This window comes from Saimiri boliviensis, chromosome 1 (assembly GCF_048565385.1).
Source record: "Saimiri boliviensis isolate mSaiBol1 chromosome 1, mSaiBol1.pri, whole genome shotgun sequence".
NCBI classification, from domain to species: domain Eukaryota; kingdom Metazoa; phylum Chordata; class Mammalia; order Primates; family Cebidae; genus Saimiri; species Saimiri boliviensis.
The window spans coordinates 25244244-25266609 of NC_133449.1; the positions used below are offsets into that span (position 1 = coordinate 25244244).

Sequence of the window (22366 nt, forward strand, 5' to 3'; positions counted from 1 at the left end):
TTGGCAGAACAAGCTACAACTTTTTTTGATTTTTAAATGTGCAACATCTGATCTGAAATGTGCAAAACATTTTTTTTCCATTTCAGTATTTTACTTGGAACTTGTTGCAGATATCAAATATGCTATTATAGATTCTTACTCTATTACATATATAACAATTTCTGAGGTCATCAACAGATGTTATGCCTACATGAGAAAATCACCCACAGTGGAAAGCAACAAGTTAATAAAAGTCATTTGTGGCCGGGCGCGGTGGCTCAAGCCTGTAATCCCAGCACTTTGGGAGGCCGAGGCAGGTGGATCACGAGGTCGAGAGATCGAGACCATCCTGGTCAACATGGTGAAACCCCGTCTCTACTAAAAATACAAAAAATTAGCTGGGCATGGTGGCACGTGCCTGTAATCCCAGCTACTCAGGAGGCTGAGGCAGGAGAATTGCCTGAACCCAGGAGGCGGAGGTTGCGGTGAGCCGAGATCGCGCCATTGCACTCCAGCCTGGGTAACAAGAGTGAAACTCCGTCTCAAAAAAAAAAAAAAAAAAAAAAAAAAAAAGTCATTTGTAATACCTGTGGTTAATAGAATTTTATCTGTGTTCTATGAAGCACTATTCTTTTTTTTTTTTTTTTCTTCTGAGACACAGTCTCGTTCTGTGGCCAGGCTGGAGTACAGTGGTGTGATCTTGGCTCACTACAATCTCTGCCTCCCAGATTCAAGCGATTCTCCTGCTTCAGCCTCCCAAGTAGCTGGGACTACAGGTGCAGGTCACCACACCCAACTAATTTTTGTATTTTTAGTAGAGATGGAGTTTCACCATGTTGGCCAGGATGGTCTCGACCTCTTGACCTCGTAATCCGCCTGCCTGAGTCTTCCAAAGTGCTGAGATTACAGGTGTGAGCCACCGCGCCCAGCCAACACTATTTTTTTTTTTAAATGTTGTTGCTGGTTGATGGCAAATATTCTATAGATCTTTCCTAAAAGAAACAATAATTTAATAAAACCATCCTGAAACATATTTCATTGCTTAAACTTGCCCCTGACATACTGACCTTCAATAACGATCCTAAACCTTAACGGCTATGCGCACGTTTTGACCAAAGTAACTTTCCTTCTTTTGAATTTCTCTAACTTTGGTTTCCCTAACTCTTAGGGATCTATTGAGTTTGTTCTGGCTTCCTTCAAACATGAAATTTAATAAACTGTCCACATGGCTTGCACATAGTATGAGTGTTCAGTGTTTGTTAGAACAAGAAGGGCTTTGCAAAATGGGATATCAATACATTACACAATTGACTGTCAACTGGGTTTCCACCGATGGCCTTTCCTTGTTCCCTGTCTCTCATCTGAGCATTACTAGGACTGAAGAATCTCTCACCAGGCCAGTGTCCCTCCAATTCTGATGGAGTCTGGATTGTGCTGGAAATTGAAGCAGAATTATCAACATGGTCTTCCTCAGCAGCCCAGACGTTTCTCAGTCAGTCAGCATGTCTGCTCTGTTAACATTTATCTCCAAGCCCGAGGGGTGAGGTCAATTATATAGAAGCCCAAGCTAGTGAGAGGAATGGCAATGAGGCTTGAAAATTCTTCAGTCTTTGTTCTTCTGATGGGTGACAGGATAATTAGTCCAAATGAGGTGCAACCTCTCCCAGACTATATTTAGTCTAATTGCAGAGCTTTCTTTCCCCTGGAGGAGCCTTGGACCCCTCCCTGGTAGATGGTAGTGCCCGCAAGAGAACAATGTGGAGCAGGCCAGCGGCAGTCACAGTGGGGATGCTCTCCCCGTCTCGGGAGGGAGGTGGGGCTGGGGCAGCTCAGCTTGTGTCCAGGATTCAGAAAATGGGGTTCAACCCCTAACTCTGCCACTGGCTGTGTGACTGAGGACGCCTGATCCCCTCTGAGCCTCGGTGTTTTGTATGTTCAATAAGCATGATAATCTCTACCTCACAGGAATGTAATGAGGATGAAATGTGGTAACTTTTGCAGAGTGCTTTGAGAAATGTACCTATGCGACACAAATGTAGGTGGATTGCCATAAATAACAGAAATGCCCAGATTTCCCCTTTCTCAAAGGGCCAGTGCCTGTTTAACCTTGACATGTGAGGCTCTGTCACACTTATGTAGAGATTTTGTCATTACCTTTGCTCCCTTCCTCCTGTCTGAGACCACTGTTTCCAATCCTTAGGTACATGGTTAATGCTAAAAAAAAAAAAAAAATTCCCAGTGTTACTATTTGCAATTAAAATAGAAGTATTGATTCAGCAAAGAGAAGAGACACAGTGTTGTAATTAGTCCATTTTGTGCTGCTATAACAAAATGCCTGAGACTGGGTAATTCACAAAGGATAGAAACTTAATTCTCACAGTCCTGGGATCCAGGAAGTCCAAGATCAAGGCACCAGCATCTAGTGTGGGCCTTCTGGCTGTGTCCTCACCTGTTGGAAAGCAGAAGGGCAAGAGAGAGCAAACCCCCTCCCACAAGACTCACCCTTTTTAACTTTTTTTTTTTTTTTTTTTCCAGGACACAAAGTCTTGCTCTGTCACCCAGAATGGAGTGCAGTGGCACCATCACAGTTCACTGTATCCTCAAACTTCTGGACTCAGGCAATCCTCCTGCTTCAGCCTCATGAGTAGCTAGGACTATAGATGTGTGCCACCATGCCCAGCTAAATTTTCAATATTTCTTTCTGTAGAGATGGGGTTTCACTATGTTGCCCAGGCTGGTTTCAAACTCCTGGCCACAAGCGATTCTCCCACCTTGGCCTCATAAAGTGCTAGGATTATAGGCATGAGCCACCATGCCAGGCTCCCTTTTTATAATAAAGCAGTAGTTATCCATTCATAAGGGTGGCGCCTTCATGACCTAACAACACCCTAAAAGCCCCTACCTCCCAACCACTGTTGTATTGGGGAATATATTTCCAACACATGAATTTTGGGGGACACATTCAACCATGGCAACTGTATACTGAATTGTCTAAATATACATATTTGCAAATAAGTTGAGGAGAGGTCATGGTTAGAAAAGCATTTTTTTCATTCTCAGTAGGAACACGTAAAAGAATATAACATTGATATACCTTTATCCACTCAGCTATAAGTTTATGAATTTAATCATTTTAATATAATTTGATATTAAAGTATTTAACTTTTCCCTCTCTGAAATGCTTCCTTCTCCTTCTTGTTTTGTTTTTCCTGTTTGTCCACCTCTCAAATGTAAAAGAAAAGAATTTGAAAATTGCAAATGAAGAATTATATTAAATTAGACCTATATTTACGGAACCCCTAGTATGCAGAACTAAAAAAAGATTGAAACATACGGGGTTTTCCTTCCAACTCATCCTTGTCATGGTACTGTAGGTAACAACATACACATTAAGAACCATTCATTACCCAGGCTCTCAGTGTTTGAAACTTTTCCTTCACCATTGTTAACACTACTGATCCAGCTGAGGTAATAACACACTTCTCCTTCTCAGTGGTTCGCCTTGCACCCTACCCTGCCAAACCTTTCAGTCGAACAATAAGGTTGAAGCTTACTTCTCAAGGAAATTGGATAGACACTGGCTAAAACAAAGACGTTATGGCTCAGCTTTGGGCTTCAATCAGACTTTTTTTTTTTTTTTTTTTTTTTTTTGAGACGGAGTTTCGCCCTTGTTACCCAGGCTGGAGTGCAATGGCGCGATCTCGGCTCACCGCAACCTCCGCCTCCTGGGCTCAGGCAATTCTCCTGCCTCAGCCTCCTGAGTAGCTGGGATTACAGGCATGCGCCACCATGCCCAGCTAATTTTTTGCACTTTTAGTAGAGACGGGGTTTCACCATGTTGACCAGGATGGTCTCGATCTCTCGACCTTGTGATCCACCCGCCTCGGCCTCCCAAAGTGCTGGGATTACAGGCTTGAGCCACCGTGCCCGGCTTTTTTTTTTTTTTTTTTTTTTTTTTGAGATAGAGTTTCGCTCGTTACCCAGGCTGGAGTGCAATGGCGCGATCTCGGCTCACCGCAACCTCCTCCTCCTGGGTTCAGGCAATTCTCCTGCCTCAGCCTCCTGAGTAACTGGGATTACAGGCAGGCGCCACCATGCCAAGCTAATTTTATTTTTTATTTTTTAGTAGAGACGGGGTTTCACCATGTTGACCAGGATGGTCTCGATCTCTTGACCTCGTGATCCACCCGCCTCAGCCTCCCAAAGTGCTGGGATTACAGGCTTGAGCCACCACGCCCGGCCTCAACCAGACTTTTTTAAAGTCCATAGTGAGACAACTGTCTTGGATGCTAGGCTTTTTTTGAGAAAGACAGAGCTATTTCTCAGATCTCTAAAGCCGGGTTTCTACATGCAAAGAAATAAAGCCTCTTACAGGGCTTATAATAAAGAATAAACCACAGAGAGTAGGAAGCATAAATTTGTGCCATTCATGGAGGAGAAAGCCCTTCCACCAGAGAGGGAAGGATCTGCAGACGAAAAAGAGAAGGGCAGGAATTTAGGTGCAAATTCTCTTGGCTGACCTGTGTCAAAACTGCAATAGTGACATACTTACATGAGTATGGGTTAATCCAAGAATATCAAGGCTGGTGTCCTTATTCCCCACACTGAGTGTGAGGATACTAATTGCAAGTCTCAGAGAAACTGTGGCACTAGACTGATAGAGCAGCAATGGCTGAGAGAGGGTGTCTCAGTAGGTGGGCCTGGAGTGTAGCCCCATCAAATACCTCATAATCCAGAGCAGGGCAGAGCAAGGTTCTCAAAGTTTTTGATTTTGAGAAGGCAGACTAAGTGTCTACTGAGACTGTTTCTCTAGGGAGTGATTTTTGGATTCAGGATACAATATCCAACATACATATGTATGTGTGTGTATATATGTATGTAGAATTTTAGTATTTTTAATTCCTCAAAAAGTCTTGAAGTGTTGGGAAACTGTCAAGCTCGTGGTGGTGGGTATATATTTCCCCCCAGTGTTTTACTTTAAAGCTCAAATTTTAACATTGCCAACAAATACTGTCAATTGTTCTTTTTTTTTTTTTTTTTTGAGATGGAGTCTCACTCTGTTGCCCAGGCTGGAATGCAGTGGTGCAATCTCAGCTCACCACAACTTCCACCTCCTGGGTTCAAGCAATTCTCCTGCCTCAGCCTCTGGAGTAGCTGGGATTGCAGGTGCACACCACTGCATCTAGCTAATTTTTTTTTTTTTTTTTTTGAGGCAGAGTTTTGCTCTTGTTACCCAGGCTGGAGTGCAATGGCGCGATCTCGGCTCACCGCAACCTCCGCCTCCCGGGTTCTGGCAATTCTCCTGCCTCAGCCTCCTGAGTAGCTCGGATTACAGGCACGCACCACCATGCCCAGCTAATTTTTTGTATTTTTAATAGAGACGAGGTTTCACCATGTTGACCAGGATGGTCTTGATCTCTTGATCTCATGATCCACCCGCCTCGGCCTCCCAAACTGCTGGGATTACAGGCTTGAGCCACTGCGCCCGGCTAATTTTTTATATTTTTTAGAAGAGACGAAGTTTTGCCATGTTGGCCAGACTGGTCTTGTAACTCCTGGCCTCAGGTGATCCACCCACCTTAGCCTCCCAAAGTGCTGGGATTACAGGTGTGAGCCACCATGCCTGGCCAGTCAATTGTTGTTCTTAAGTGATAGGCTTTGTTCATTTTCCAGAAAATTCCCAAATCTGAACCACCACAGTCAGTCATTCTCTTGAGTAGTGTTACATGAAAAAAGCACTAGCTCAGCTCATGATTCAACCACACAAATACTTTTTCTGTGACTATCCCTTAATATGCAGTGAAAGTGTTTTATGTATGAACTCCCAATTTTGTCATACATACGGAAATGACAGGAAGTGGGGTTGAGATTCAACACGTTTTGAAACGTTTATTCTAATAGACCATTTAAAAATGGAACTTACAATGTATTTTGAAAGGAAGGAAAATGACATAGCAGCATATCAGAACTGCTGAGATGCTGTGAAAGAAATACTTGGAGATCTATAGTAATGAGCACCTACGTTCGAAGAGAAGAAAGGCCTGAAATGAATAACATCAGCTTCCAAATTAAACACTGGGCAAAGAAGAATTAAACCTAAAGAAAGCAAAATAACTGAAACCAATGAGTATCAGAGTGAAAATCACTGGAAAAGAAAACAGAAAACCAATACAGAAAATCAGTGAATCCAAAGCTGGTTTAATATCCTGAAGTCAATCAACGTAATTCATCATATTAACAGACTGAGAAGGTCAAACTGTATCGTATCAATAGATGCAGAAAAAGCGGTTGACAAAATCCAACATCCCTTCCTGATTAAAAAACAGTAAAAAACTCTCAGCATATAATAGAACAAAACTTCCTCAGCCTGACAAAGAGCATCTAGGAAAAACCTACGGCGAACATGATATTTAACAAGAAATACGAAATGCTTTCTCCCTAAGATCAGAACAAGGATGCCCTCTCTCTCCACATCTTTTCAACATAGCACTGGAGTTTAGAGCCAGAGCAGTAAGGCAGGAAAAGTGATCCAGAATAAAACTGTCTTTGGAGACGACACTGTTATCTGTATAGAAAATCCAATGAAATGTTCAAAGAAGCCAGGAAATCCGTGAGTTCAGCAAGGTAGTAGGATGCAAAATAAGTACAAGAATATAAATTGATTGTTTATATCGATTAACATTCAGAAAATGAGTGTTAAATTTTAAAATTTAAAGTTTTTTTATGGTATCATTTAAAATATTAAAATGTAGGGTTGAATCTCACAAAAGATGTGTAAGACCTATTCACTGAAACCTATATAAGACATTCAGTGAAATTAAAGAATACATACACAAACAGAAAGATGGATGAACAATATTGTTCAGATCTCAATTGTCCCCAATTGATGTATTGTGTAAAAATAATCCTAATCAAAATTACATTTTTGCAGCAACTGATAAGCTGATTCTACAATTCATATAGAAACCAAGGACTTAACAGCCTAACCAACTTGATACATGAAAAGCAAAGCTGGAGGACTAACATTACCGAATTTTAAGATTTATTTATAAAGCTATAGTAATTACGACAACGTGGTACTGGTTCAAAGATATATAAATTTATCAGTGGAAGAGTTCAAAAAATAGACACACACACATAGACAAAACTGATTTTCAACACAAATATGGAAGTCATTCAGCAGAAAAATGTTTTTTTTTTTTTTTTTTTTTTTTTTGAGACGGAGTTTCGCTCTCGTTACCCAGGCTGGAGTGCAATGGCGCGATCTCGGCTCACCGCAACCTCCGCCTCCTGGGCTCAGGTAATTCTCCTGCCTCAGCCTCCTGAGTAGCTGGGATTACAAGCACGCGCCACCATGCCCAGCTAATGTTTTGTATTTTTAGTAGAGACGGGGTTTCACCATGTTGACCAGGATGGTCTCGATCTCTTGACCTCGTGATCCGCCCGCCTCGGCCTCCCAAAGTGCTGGGATTACAGGCATGAGCCACCGCACCCGGCCGAAAAATGGTCTTTTTAAATGTGATGGAACAACTGGATATTAACATGCAAAGAACTTTGATTTATATCTCATGATATACAAAAACTCATGAACACTTCATGAAAGATATATGGATAGCAAATAAGCACATGAAAAGATGTTCAGTAACGTTAGTCACCAAGGAGATACCACCACACACCTGCCAGTGGCTAAAACACTGACCCTATGTTGATAAGGAAGTGGAAGGACTGGATCTCCCATACTGTGGGTGGGAATGTAAAAACAGTACAACTTTGGAAAATAATTCGGCCATTTCCTAAAAAGTTAAGCATATATCTACCTTATTATCCAGCCATTCTATTCTTAGGTATTTGACCAAGAGATATGAAAGCGTATGTCCATACAAAACCTTGTGCAAAGCAGCTTTATTTGTAAAGATGACTAGAAACAACTCGAGCGTCCATCAAGAGATGAATGGATAAACTGTGGCATATCCATACACTATTACTCAGCAACACAAAGGAATGAACAATTCATACAGTGACAAGACAGATAAATGTCAAAATAATTGAGCTGCGTGAAAGCCAGACCCCCAACCAATAAAAGAAACCATTCTGTAGGATTCTATATATATAAAATTTTAGAAAATGCAAAATAATATATAGTGACAGAGAGATCAATGGTTGCCTGGGATGGAGTCAGGGAGGGTCGGGAGGGACAACAAAGGAGGACACTTTGACAGGTGATGAATATGTTCCTTATGATTGTGATGGTGAAACATGGGAGTATTTATCATATTGTACACTTTATGTGCGGTTTGTTTAAAATCAATTTTTTTTTTTTTTTGAGATGGAGTTTTGCTCTTGTCACCCAGGCTGGAGTGCAATGGTGTGATCTCGGCTCACTGCAACTTCCACCTCCCAGGGTTCAAACAATTCTCTTGCCTCAGCCTCCTGAGTAGCTGGGATTACAGGTGCATGCCACCACGCCCGGCTAATTTTTTTAATTTTTAATAGAGATGGGGTTTCACTATGTTGGTCAGGCTGGTCTCAAACTCCTGACCTCAGGTGATCCACCCGCCTCAGCCTCCTAAAGTGCTGAGATTACAGGTGTGAGCCACCACGCCTGAGCCAAAATCAATTTTACCTGTTAAAATCTAAACCACAGAACACGTAGGAAAAGAAAGGGGGTTAGGCGTCTTTATACTCTGTGTGGGGGCTAAAGGGCTTTTTTTATCTTTGGAGACAAGGTCTTGCTGTCTCACCCAGGCTGGAGTACAGTTGCTCAGTGATAGCTCACTGCATCCTCAAAACTCCTGGGCTGAAAAGATCTTCCTGCCTCAGCCTCCCAAATAGCTGGGACTATAGGTGTGCACCACCATGCCTAGATACTTTTGTATAGATGGGGTCTATGTCGCCTAGGCTGGTCTTGAACTCCTGGCCTCACACAATCCTCCTGCCTTGTGGGTCTGATCCCACATTCTGGGTTCCTGGCTGTACAGGATGTTCTAGTTGGTTCCATTTTTGGCTGTAGCTTCTTAGTTCCAATGACACTATTCCAAGTCACTGGAAAGTGGTCTCTAAGAGGCTTGTTTCCTTTGAAGACACATGGCTGCTGCTTACATCACGACTAGTTTCTCTAGACCTACAGGCTTTTTCTTAACTCTGCTGGTTCTGTATTTCCTTAAACAAACTGGTTTTAATTTAACTTCTTCAGCTTGTTCAGACAATATACATTTTCCTCTATCCACTTAGTTTCCTTAAAAGAGGTAAAATATGCATAAATTTGCCATTTTAACAATTTTTAAAGCATACAGGTCTGTGGCATTAAGTATGTTCACAATGTTGTGCATACATCACTACTATCTCCAGAACTTTTTCATCTTTCCCAGTGGTAACTCTGTACTCTAATATTAAACACTAACTCCTTAATCCTTCCCTACTCCCTAGCCCCTGATAACCAGCATTCTATTGTCCCTAAGAATTTGGCTAGATATCTGATATAAATGGAATCATCCAATGTTTGTCCTTTGGTCTATTTCACTCAGCATGTCTTCAAGGTTTATCTATGTTGCAGCATGACAGAACTTTTTTATAAGGGCAATATTCCTTGTATATATTTATACACACATTTTGTTATCCATTCATCAATGAACATTTCCACCTTATGACTACTGTGAATAATGCTAAAAACATTGACATACAAATGTGTTTGTGTCCCTGCTTTCACTTCTTTGGGGTATATACCTAGAAATGGAATTGCTGGATCACATAAATTTTTTGAGTATGGTTTATACTGTTATCCACAATGCATACATTTCCACCAGCTATGCACAAGGTCCTTTGTGCACATCAAGTCCTTTGCCCATTTTTTGAGTTGTTCTTTATATATTTCAGTTATTATCAGAAAATGATTTGCAAATATATTCTCCCATTCTGTGTGTTGCCTTTTAACTGCTGATAATGTCCTTGGAAGTATAATTTAAAAACTGTTTTTCTTTTGCTGCCCATGCTTTTGGCATAACATTCAGAAATCATTGTCAACCCAATTGTGAAACTCCCCGTTTTCTTCTAAGACTTTTAATTTTCCCCTAGTTAATTCCTGTATACTGTTTAAGGGTCCAATTTCATTCGTTTGCATGTGGATATCGAATTTTCCCAACACCATTTGTTTAAGACTGTCCCTTCCCCACTGACTGATCTTGGCACCTATGTTGAAAATCACTTGACCATGTATGTGAGCAGTTCTTTCTGGGCTATTCTATTCCATTGGTTTATATGTCTGTCTTTATGCCAGGACCACACCTTTGCGATTACTACTGCAGCTCTGTAGTATGGGTTTCCTTTTCATTCCTGAAAGATACACACTTTGTCTGGCTCATGTTGAGTTCTTAAACCCCCTTTGTTTTCTGACAAGATTAGCACTCCCTGTAGTACTCAACTTTAGTTAGGTCCAGCTGTGCACGGGGGACTGGACAACAAACAGGTAAGCCATTCCACATGGTGTCTGGTTCCCCTGTAACAGAAAAGGGACAATCACTAAACTGTATGCCTTTATTCACCATAGAATGAGTCAGTAAAATATGGTTTGTCCATGTGCAGAAACATTATACATTCAACTTTGAAGGTAGTTTTTAAACGACCAATGAAAGAAAAGTCTAAAACTGAGAGGTAAAAAGACGATAGTGAGGAGCTAAAAGGCATAGTTTATTTGTCAAAGTGCCAAGGCCGATGTGCACAAAGGTCTTAAGTGAAAAAGAATTACATAGGGTCAATTCTTCCATTCCGACTTCTCTTGGTGCTGGTGGAGCATGTGATGCATTCATAGAATTAAGACAGGTTTTAAAACAAAGGTGAAAGCACTTACAGCTAAGTTTTTTTTTTTTTTTTTTTTTTCTAGAGTTTCATTTGTCATGCTCTCTAGATCTTTCACGGATTCCAGAAATTTTGTGTATTCTCCAAGAACTTGCTCTCTAATCAGTGCTTTATTATTAGAGAATAAATTAAGATGTTTGTCCCAACCTAGAATCTATCTCCTTACCTAACAAAAGGGTAACCAAATCCAAGACTTTGGAAGGATCTAATTAACTTAAAATGTGTGCAAAATGATTTATATGTAGGTTAAGCTGGGGTCACTACTGAAGAGGTCTCCAAACTACTGAAACTTGCCTAAAAACCTAAAATGAAAAGAACTGCTGACTTAGGGTCAAAGCCCAACTCTAGCATTTCGAAGCTCTAGGTATCTGAAGACATTAGATTCTGTTTTTTAAAAGAATGTAAAATTTTATGTACAATACTTTCCATAGGAAAGACATAAGCTGTGTGTAAAATAGTTCTAAAGTATCTTCAGATACTTGGTCACATTTAATGCAGTGCTTTTTAATTGGGTGAATTTGAATCTTAAATATTTAAATATTTCAAGAATCCCTAACTTAATAATTGTTTACTCAAGTTGGTCTAATATAGTGTTTAGAAAGCCAAGTTCCATTTCACTTGGTAAGAGGTACACAATCCTAAATCCTGATTAGTGGCAAAGCCACCACAGTTCAATAGAAAACTAGTCTTTACCCCAGAGAATGTCTCAAATCAAGCTCCAGGTTACACTTATGGCAATTCAACATTACATTAAGTGAGTCTAAACCCTTAAAAAGAAATCTCTCAAAAATGGAATAAGCTACTTAATTCAAAGTTTACTTAAATCCATTTCAAACCAAATTCCAAGAAAGAGAACCAAGGTTATCTTTCTTCTCCCTAAAGCATCCTCTAGGTTTTACAATTAAGAAGAAAATCGGGGTTTTAAAAAATTCCCTTTAGGTTCTTTAGGGTTTGAAGCAGTACAAAGACGGAGGTTGAAGTTTCTCTTCAGGAAAACCCACTATCTAACCCAGTCATACCCAAACTTTTTACACAGGGGCCCAGTTCACTGTCCCTCAGACCGTTGGAGGGCCAAGACATACTGTGCTCCTCTCACTGACCACCAATGAAAGAGGTGCCCCTTCCTGAAGTGCGGCGGGGGGGCCGGATAAATGGCCTCAGGGGGCCGCAGTTTGGGGACGCCTGATCTAGCCACACCCCATCTCCAAGTTGATCATTCCTGGCTCTTCTGGTTTCACTTTTTCTTCCTGTCACAAGATCTCCTTCCAGGGAATCTCTTTTTAGGTTAAGGCAGAAAGTTACATCGAAGTACAGTACACAATATCCATGAAAAAACAAACAAACAAACAAAAAACAAAAAACAAAACCCCTCAAAACCCAATCTATTGTTAAAGGTTACCAAGTATTAGGAAAACCGAGGACATCCATCCTCCTGGTTCCTGGACAGAGTTGAGACTACATTACATAATGGAATACACCAAATACTTCTTTGAAAGGCGCTAGAGTTCTGCTGAAAGCCCTTTTTAATTCAAGTTGTGACTTAAGAGAAAAAAAAAAAGAAGAAAAAGTCAGTTCTACAACATTAGAAAAGGACACAAAAGTAATTTTATCCATTATGGAGAAAAAAAAAAAAAAACTGGGATGCAAAAATTCCAAATGAAGACATACAGTTACTTATCATCTATAAGATGAAAATCATGTTTTAGGAAAAATTCCCTTTAGCTCCTTTTGGGTTTGATCAGTGACAGGAAAGCTGCATTATTTACTCAGCTGTATTTGAAAGGGTTAGTTTAACCCTTTCAAAACACAAACTTACTGACCTAAATTAGAAGACAGGGATTGCTGTTGGCCTGCTTCTAATTTAGATGTTACCGACTTCTCGAAATTTCTATTAACAACTTTAGCTATTCCAGTAATGGAGTTCTCAAAAAAGGTGCATTTTATTAATAATGGCTACTCATTTCCACACTTTCTTCGTCTAGGGACCTTCTTTCCTTTCTTCATGTTTGCCACTATTGTGTCCAGTGTCTCAATTTTTCAACGTATCTTGGGAAAAAGTTTAGCATTTATTACTCCTTGAGCCCAGAACTTGAAATATGCTGTATGGTCACTACTTTAGGAAAATCTTTCTGCAATTTACATGACTATTTTCACTTACCTTTGTATAACCAGCACTTTAATAGTGCTTAGCGCACGGTAGGTGCTCTATAAACATTTGAATTAGTAATTAACATGATTTGTACATAAAAAATTAGACTTCTAAAGACCAGTTGAGGTCAGGTAGTCTCAGAAGCAATGAACACAGGTTTCTATGACTCTGTGAAGTAAATAAAGGGTAGCTGGGGGTCCAAGTTGAAGCTGTCTTGTCGTCTGGTATGTTGCTTTCTCCCTCAGCTGCAGAACAACTCTACTTGCAGGCACCCAAGTCATCACCTGAATACAAATTTTATCTTCCCATTATCTTCCCAGGAGGCCCATCTAAATAATGATAAATATGTACCAGAAATGAGGAGTCAATCTTTGTAAATGGTCATTATGGATTAGTTTGTACAGATTTAAGTATTTTACCTGCATTCTTATATATGGAAATTATGAAGATGCTGACGTTCCCTGAGACTTAAGTTTCCTTTAGAAATAGCAAATTTTCAGTTAAGATCTAGACTGCTGTTTTCTTGGAAGGTTGAATTACCTTCAACGTCTCGGGACAACCCAGATATTTGACATTTCAGTATTTAAAAAATAAAAATTGTCTTTTAAAAAGCCAGTGTATCCTTAACTTCCAAAATACACTTTGCTTTCTTTTTTCAGTGAAAATAACCACAACTGGGCAATTATGGGAACTAGTGAACTACAATAAAAAGACAAAGTCTCATGGGTCATCAAGACACATTCTTGAAAATCTGACCTTAATAATTTTTCTTTCAGGTCATCAATGATTCAATGTATTACTCATTTGTTAACAATTGGGCTATATACCTTTCTTTACAAAGACCATGTAGGCACCATTTTTGCTCCTATCATATCCTAAAATCAGGTATTTACTTTGAAGCCACAAATTAGTTCTCATGAATTAGACAGCAATCTCAGTATGGCATACAATTAACCTCTCCTAACAATTGGCTCAGTTCTCATTTCCATAGCTACCCTTCCTGACACAAGGGAGTTCAAAATTCAAGTGGCACGTGCTGAAATAGAACCTAATCAAGGCACAGGTGGTTTTTTCACACAATTCTCCCAGCTCTTTAAACTCTCCAGATTAGACAGGCAGGAAGGACGTGATTGGCTATGAAACTCACTTCTGAGAGAACTGGGAAGCGGAAAAAAAGATTTTTTTTTTCTATCATCTTCAAGAGATTATTTCTTCATATTCCCCTAAGGCCTGGAAGGTGGTGGCAGTAAATGTCTGCTAAGAATTATTAACCACTGTGGAGAAAGGAAAACCTATTTTTTTTCCCCTGAGATATTTCCTTACCATTCTTTGATTTAGAAGCAAACAATGGGCACATTAACCAAGAGGCTGCACCACGTTTCTTCACTTCTCCAGTAAGTTAGGTAGTTAGGAGACAAAACAGATTAAGGGAGAAAACATGGAGACAGACAGACGAGGAAAATTTAATCAGTTTTACTTAAATTCCGAAACAAGTAAATACACTACCCGGATTTATCACCAAGTTCCTCATTTTACTCTCGTCCATACAATCTGTGGGAACCATCCCATAGTAGTATAAGGCAACAACTGAGGCCCTTCCCCACACCACTCTCAGATGTATGTCAAACCTTAAAATTCACCAAAAACTCCAAGATTTTTATTTTCACTTTTAATGATCTTTTACTTAATAATAAAATGAAAAATAAGAATATAGGAATACATACAATCTATATACATATATTTATTGCAAATACTTAAAATTCTTATGTAAAATGATTTTCTATATTTGTGAAAAAATATGACTTTTTAAATGGTGTTGACACCAACTTCTCTGTACATACCCTCAATTCCAATGTTAACAATTCCTTTAAAAAGGCAAAAGACACAAAAGTTTAGCATTTACCAAACCAGTCTGTACAAACCTTATAGCCAGAAGGGAAAAAAATAGCTTGTGGTAAATAAGTCAATTTTCTTTTAAAATAAAAAATAAACCCCAAAACTATTCCCCTTATTGCATTTTTCTGAAATAATCTGAGTGTCTTTAGAGTAACTTCCTTTGAAATAATTTGTGCCTTAACAGTGAGGTCCTACATCAAACATACCATATATGAGAAATTCAGTCTTCCACTGTCACTTTTTACATAGATATTAAAATATATATTACTTAAAATATATTACTGGAAAGCTATTTTTAAAATTGATCTTTAATAGTTGTATCAAATGTAAAGCATTAAAAAAAATAAAGTAACCAAGAATCTACGAAGCTACTGCTTCAACTTTAGGAAATGTTTTACCTACTGTTCTCTTTCAATAGGTTTGTAGGTATTGAAACATGGTAGAAAAGGTCCCTGCCTATCATCATGTTTCTCAGAGTCTCTTTGGACTATTCTATAAATTGAGCTGAAACTACCCTTGGCCAAGTTACTTACTTAGCACACTGTTGGAATGAGATGGGGAGACTTTTCACTCCTTGCTATGATGTGAAACCTCTAGGTCAAAGAGAAAACACTCTGGCACTGCTCATTGATTGACAGTGAGTTCTAGAAATAAATAGCAGTGTAATGACCAGAGAAGCCCCCAACCCCCCACCCCCTTACAGCAAATCACTTCACCAGAGAGTTAGTTATGGCCCTCTGAGATGGAGAAAGGCAATAATAATCAACAGAATGTTAACTGTCAGGTCATTAATATGTATGACTTTGCACCTTCACCTGGAAGGCAATGAGGTCTTCCTTTGGCTAGTTAAATCTGAGATAAGATCTAAAACAGGTACTTCTGTGTGCCTTCACAGCCCAATAGGTATGCTCTCTCCACCCCAAGAAAAGTTTCCCATTTGCCAGCTCTTAGAAATGTTCCATGAAATACCATAGATAGCTTCAGTATCTTGAGCACAGGGGTTAAGGAACAGAAGCAGGACAAACAACTCCAGGTTATTTGGCTTTACTTTCTGTTTAATAGGATGGAAAATTCTAATCAATCAAAATTATTTAAGATTCAGGGAGACTTCTTTGCTAGACAACTTCTAATCTGTATAAACAAGACTGAGGCTATATTAATAATGCTATCTCCTGAGGTGACCTGCAGTGGAGGGTATTTGAAGGCTGGAGAAGGGTACACGGAAGGCGTATGCATCAGACATAATGCCTGACAAGTCACTGGAAATAATGCCAGGTCATACCCTAAGAATAAGCTCAGCATTTATTAAAACTTTTCAGATTGAGCTGAAAGGTAAAACAATTCAAAAACTAAGGTAAAGATTACTTTAAATGTGCTGTTAGAGTACCATACTATTAATTTAAAGGTTTTCTTGTTTCTACTGCTTCATTTTCTAAAAGGTCAGATTGTAATTTTTTTTCTGTTCAGCTTATAAGAATAATTGCTTTCCACCGGAAACCTCTGTGTTGAAACAAACTAATAAATAGATTGGTGTTCAATTTTACTACTCATCTAAGAGAATTTAACTGTTCTCTCATCTGGTCAAGATTGAGGCAGTGTATCTAGATGGCAATATCTGTTTTAGGAGTATTCCTAAATGCAAATATTTAGCTGAGTATTATTTGTTAAGATAATCTGGTGAAGAGCAATGTTTAGGACCTATCTATAATAGCCTGGGTCAAGATGGAGAGGCACAATATGGTTTGCTCTCTAAACGAACTTAAAAATCCCTGATAACTTTCCTCCTTTCCTGGTTATAGTCTGCTCATCCTCAAGTTAAGGGAACCACAGAGAAAAACCTTTCCAATAGGAAAGGAGTAAAGCAGAAAAATTACTTTCATCAATCCAAATTGGTAACTGACATTTAGCATGCAGTCAATTCTGAAACTCTCAACCTCTTCCAGCATGCAGACCAGCCCTCAGCCCTGGGACTATGGTGGAGTGAAGGGGTGGGTGGGGCAGGGAGAGTTCTACTCAGCAACAGGTCTCTTTAAACTCATCTTGGATTGCCTGAACGTTTGGGAGCACCATGATTTCTGTTTCCTACTGGTTCTTGGCTTGAAAATATACTCCTTATCCCCGATCCTTGCAGTCTTCTTATCTCTTAGCTGTGTGTGTGGTGGAAGAAAGGCGTAAAGATGGAAGAACATATTGTCCTGACTGAAGCTGGAACACAGATATTAATCCTATATTGGCTTTGGGCCACAAAAAAGCCAGAAGTGAAAAGTGAAAAACAGGGAGTTTCTTAGGGGCAGAGTAGGGACTGTGGGAAAGCATTAAAGAGTTTGTGATGTTGGGGTGCGGTGAGCAGAGGTGGGTAGTAGAATGGGGGCAAAACAGAGATTATTGCCTATTTTCTCCTGATCTGGAATGTGACTTAACAAGTTTAAACTGCTTTGCATTTTGTAAATATCACATCCTGAATATGAATGACAAATACAACTGTACTATGTTGCACTAACATTTGTACTTTACACATTCCAAATCAGGAGACTTGAAATCAACATGCAAATGATGCAAATTGACACCCGCCCATTTAATACAAAATTCTGGTAAACTGCAGGTTTATTTTACTGTTCCTTAACCATGCTCTAAATATTATGTACTCACAAATTCTTCAATCACTAGAGAAGGATTAAAAAAAAAAAAAAAAAAAAGGAAACAAGAAGGAAAAAGAAACAAAAACAAATAAAAAAACTTCGGGGCAAAAAAATTTTTCTTCCTTTCCAGATGTTCCCTTAGCCATTCACTAAGACCCCTTTACATTAGAAATTTCTAATGCTCAGACAGCAGTAATTCAAACAGGAAACATATTTTCTAAAGCAGGAAAAGTGTCTTGTACTGTGTCTGCATGTGCACATACACGTATGTGTAAAGTAAGATATAATAAGATTATGTCATCATGTTCAGATGCCTGGGAGGTCTAACAGGTTGAACAGAATGAACAAACGTGGCACTGGTGAGCTTTTCTACTTGTAACAGCTGACTACAGAGCACTAGGTTCATAGGTTGGGAGAGAAGAGGAAAAGAGAAGCTACCTCGTTTTAGTGTCAAAATTGTTTTCCGAAGTTCTTTACATTCAATTTGACAGTTTCTGTGGTTTCACTCTCCTTGCTCAACAAGATGTAGGTCAAATCACCCAATCACTAACACTTCCCTGTTCATTTTCTATTAGTACTTAAAAACAGTTATACTGCAAATGAGTAAGTGCAGGGACAGGATGTTTTTGTTGGAATTGTTGCACTGCACAGCCTATAATAATACAGGGGGTCCCAGAGAGGTACTCCCTTCACAGACTACATTCACTGTCTCAGGGCAGGGGGTGCAATTAGGGAGCAGCAGGGATCCACAAATTCCAAGCAGAGTGCTTGGCAACAGTACTAGTCCATGGAAGTCAAGAACCAAGTCAGGGCTTTGAGAGTCTGAAACACTACCTGTGAAATGAATACCTTGCCAAAAATTTCAACTCAAGAAGATTCCACCTAAGGTAAAGGGACTGAGTAAGCCCTGAATCCAAGTCCTGCAAAGGCTGAATAATCTAGGAATAACCTGTGGTCAGACTGTCCAGACACAATCAGTGTGAATGGTCATTCCTTCACTTTCCTTTTCCTAGCTTCCTAGGAAATGTCAGAAGGGAGACAGCTTCCTTTCACCATGCTGGCATTAAATTTTTCTCAGAGTCACAAGTAGTAGAACATAAATCTGAATTCAAAGTAATACATTATTACCTAAACACTTGGAAAATAATGTTTAAAAAAATGTGACATATTTACATGATTTTGTAAGTGCAAACTTGTCACAAATTCACAAAGTCTTGCTTGACTCAGACTTACTACACAAGGTGCTCTTCCTCTATAATGTACTTTGTATTCCTGATTAAGTAACATTTGTCTCTGAAGACAACTGAAACCTACTTGTTCATTTCTGTGATTCCAAAAGGACGCAAAAACACCAAAAGCAAAACAAAACAAAACAAAACACAAAACCAAACTGGTCAACCCTTCCCTTCCCCCTCCTTTACAGTGTGTCTCTTTCTAGTCTCCTTACCGAACGACAAGGCAGGAGACGCACAGTTTGGAGGGGCCAATGCAATCATCGTGGCAGAAAGCTCCACACCCTTTGCACATGATCATGGCTTTCAAGCGGCAGTAACATTTCGAAGGCGTGCCCTCTATGCTGTTCTCTTCAGGGAAGGCCTGAACAGGAATGGTCTGGCCATGGCTGCTGGGATTCATAGCTTGGGTAGCAGGGATGGTAGTGACAGTCACTGAAAATGACATGACATCACCTACATTGCTAGATACCTGGCTACCTGGTATAGTAGAGTTATGGTCCATGTCAGATGAGGTGGAGACATTGATCATGCCTCTGTAGCTTGGCCCTATCTGAGTGGGGCTTCCATACAACTTCGGGGTTTGCAGGGGTGGGAGGAGCAGAGGCTGGTGGGTGGGGCTGTCTGCAGGCAGAGGAAGAACGGTAGAATTGAAAAGCTCCGGGCTGCTACGCACTGTCTTACCTCTTACTGCATGAACCATCTGCTTCTGTGCTGCCTGAATTAAATCTCTGGCTAGGGTCTTTTCATCAAATGTTTGACCTCTAGTGAACAGGTAATTCTCCTTACTTAGAGTGGTTTGCTCATTCACTGGTATCTCAGCCTTCACATTCTTGCTAGCTAAGCAATCACTGGTAGATAGAGTTTCCCTGCTGTGGGGTGCTGAACTTGCATCACCTCTGCCAGTACTCTGGGAAACCTGGGGCTCCTCTTTCCCCATGACAGATTCCTGCTCATCACCAGTACTTTCCTCCTCAGTGTCATCTTCTTTGCTGCTGCTGCTCTCTCCTGCTGCATTTTTATAGTCCGTATATCCCATTTTCAAGGCTTCAGTGGGGCTGCTTAGACAAAAACGGTCTTCAGGGTTTAAGGAATGGGTCCTCCTAAAGCTCTCTGAGCCCCGGCCATAGGTAGAAATATTCAGTAAGTAGTGCCCTGCCATTGCAGGTTTGGATGTCCTTCTGCCAGCAAAACCCAGCATGAACCTCTGGCTTGTGGAGATGTCTTCCAGCTGGAAACCTGAGTGAGCAAAGTTGAACTGCGAGGGTGGCACAACTGAGAGAAGATTCTGCCTCCGAACCCTCTGAATGAGAGTCTGAAGGATCTGATCTTGGGTTGCTTTACTTAGTCCTTCCTGGTACTGGTGTGTGTCAATGCTAGAGTCCCTCAGCTCCTTAGCTGAAAAGAGCTGAAGAGGTCTTGGAACGTGGGGGAGCTGCTTACTTTGCAAAGTTTTGCCCAGCTGCTGCTGCTGCTGTGTAGCTGGATGTGACTGTCTCTCATTAACTTCTTCTCTGGTGCTATTTTCTGTTGTGTTGGTACCTATGAGTGCTCCAATCCCCCTTTCCTCTTTCATAGTCAGTGGAACTGTTTTCATTTCAACTTTGGTGAGAGGTTTAGGCAGAATTTGCTCCATGGGAACATCTTTGCCTTGAAGCAGCTGAGTCACTAAAGGATTATTAGCAGGGATACTAGAGGTTGGTCTCAAAGTGGGTCCATTCATGTTTAAAGAAGTTCCTGGGGTTTTAAGGCTAGAGGCTGCTGGCAAAGTGCTCGAGGGTGGAGCTGATCCGGCAGGTCCTGTAGTTGCACTGACCTGGGGTACAGGAAGCTTTTCTAAAGTGGCTGTGGTCAACAAAGATGTTAAAGGGGAGGGAGTTGCAGCCACTGGCACACTAGCGTCTGCCTTTGATGAAGCTGAAAGGTTAGGTATATTCTTACTGGGACCTGCTTTGAGCTCAACTATGCCGTCAGCTGCAAAATGAACAGGTGAGGCACCTGAGATTAGAGCAAGACCTGTTGGAGGAGAAGGTGCTTTCTCCCGTCTGCAACTACTGGGCCCCTGTGGATGGCTGAGAGAGGCCACTGTGGCTGTTGCCCTGGTGGGGTTCAGTTTTTCATTATCCAACTTCTCTATGTGGGCTGGTGATGGGACACTTGTGCATGCTCCACTGACGGCAGGTGTTGGAGGCACTGGGGGGGTTTGCTGTAGTTGTGCTCCAGAGACACTATGAGGCTGTGCCTGGCCTGGGGTGGTCTTGGTCTCAGACTGGGGCTGAGTCTCTGGACCACAGGGTAAAAGCTCTCTCGTACCTCCCCTGCTTCCAGTTCCTGCCAGTTCCAGTGTGGAGCCCTTTCCGGCTTCACTGACTCTGTCTGAGGCTGGACTGCCTCCTCTAGCAGTCTGCCCTTCACCATCCTCTCCTGGACCTTGTCCACCCCCTGGCCCAGGTCCTGGAATGGTCCCTCTAACTGAGGCGGCTGCAGCAGCTGCGGCGGCAGCTGCAGCTGCTGCCCTCTGTGCTTTGACCAGTTGGGCTTTTGCTTTGATGTCTGCAAGAGTTCTGGCTCCTGTTCTGTTAGGACTAGTGATGGAGACTGGAAAACGAGCCCTGGGAGAGACCTGCGATGGATGAAATGACATTGGGGAGATTCTGGAGACCGGGATCTGAAAAAAGTAGAGGGGAAAAAACAACAGAGCTTAGTTTTCATTTATAAGAATAACAAAACTGCATTAGCCCTCATACTTTAAAAACAGATGAACACTACAGTACCTGTGACAAACATGGGAGGTCTATGGCTGAGAGGTCAAACCTTGGAGACAGTAACACCAATTTGTCTCTAGGGTCCTTACATCCACTTTTTCTATTATTGGTGCCAAAGATGACTGCTTCTGCTCTCCCCCCAAATCCCCATGCCTGTTTTCAACCTCAACATCCTCATAATGTTACTATTACAAGTGCTCATTATGATACAAAGCTTCCTATGGTCTTTGCTTTTTTTTTTTTTTTTTGAGACGGAGTTTCGCTCTTGTTACCCAGGCTGGAGTGCAATGACGCGATCTCAGCTCACTGCAACCTCCGCCTCCTGGGTTCAGGCAATTCTCCTGCCTCAGCCTCCTGAGTAGCTGGGATTACAGGCACACACCACCATGCCCAGCTAATTTTTTGTATTTTTATTAGAGACGGGGTTTCACCCTGTCGACCAGGATGGTCTCGATCTCTCGACCTCGTGATCCACCCGCCTCGGCCTCCCAAAGTGCTGGGATTACAGGCGTGAGCCACCGCACCTGGCCTGGTCTTTGTATTTTTAAAAAGTGTGTCTATGTTTGAGAAAGAAGAGAAAAGCAAGCCTGCCACCCATAACACTTCTTAGCTTTTTTCTTTTACTTCTTAGCTTTACTACCAAGGTCCAAAGGAAAATACTTGCTCTTCTCTGTTCTACACACATACACACACGCACACAGAGTTGGGCTGGATTATCTCAATTTACACAGGCTTCTAGACAGCACTGGAAGGAAGACAATGTGTGATCTATAGGAGCCCCCACAATGCCCACACACATAAGGGAGTATGTACATAATGTTTACCAGCCATTCTCATCTCTGGCTGGTATTATAT

The 22366-nt window shown here is 40.9% G+C and overlaps 1 protein-coding gene across 4 annotated transcripts in view; it reads right to left on the reverse strand.

The window, feature by feature from the left end:
* Positions 1-3980: 3980 nt before the first annotated feature.
* Positions 3981-22366, reverse strand: part of ASXL2 (ASXL transcriptional regulator 2) — a 159080-nt gene continuing 140694 nt past the window's right edge. The window contains exons 9-10 of one of the 4 annotated variants that reach the window (XM_074395096.1): positions 18962-21414; positions 3981-10471 (exon numbers count right to left, since the gene is read on the reverse strand). In XM_074395096.1, the coding sequence (XP_074251197.1) occupies positions 10399-10471; positions 18962-21414 (2526 nt within the window). In that variant the 3' untranslated portion in view covers positions 3981-10398. The other 3 variants (XM_074395086.1, XM_074395090.1, XM_074395092.1) reach the window with 3 other exon arrangements.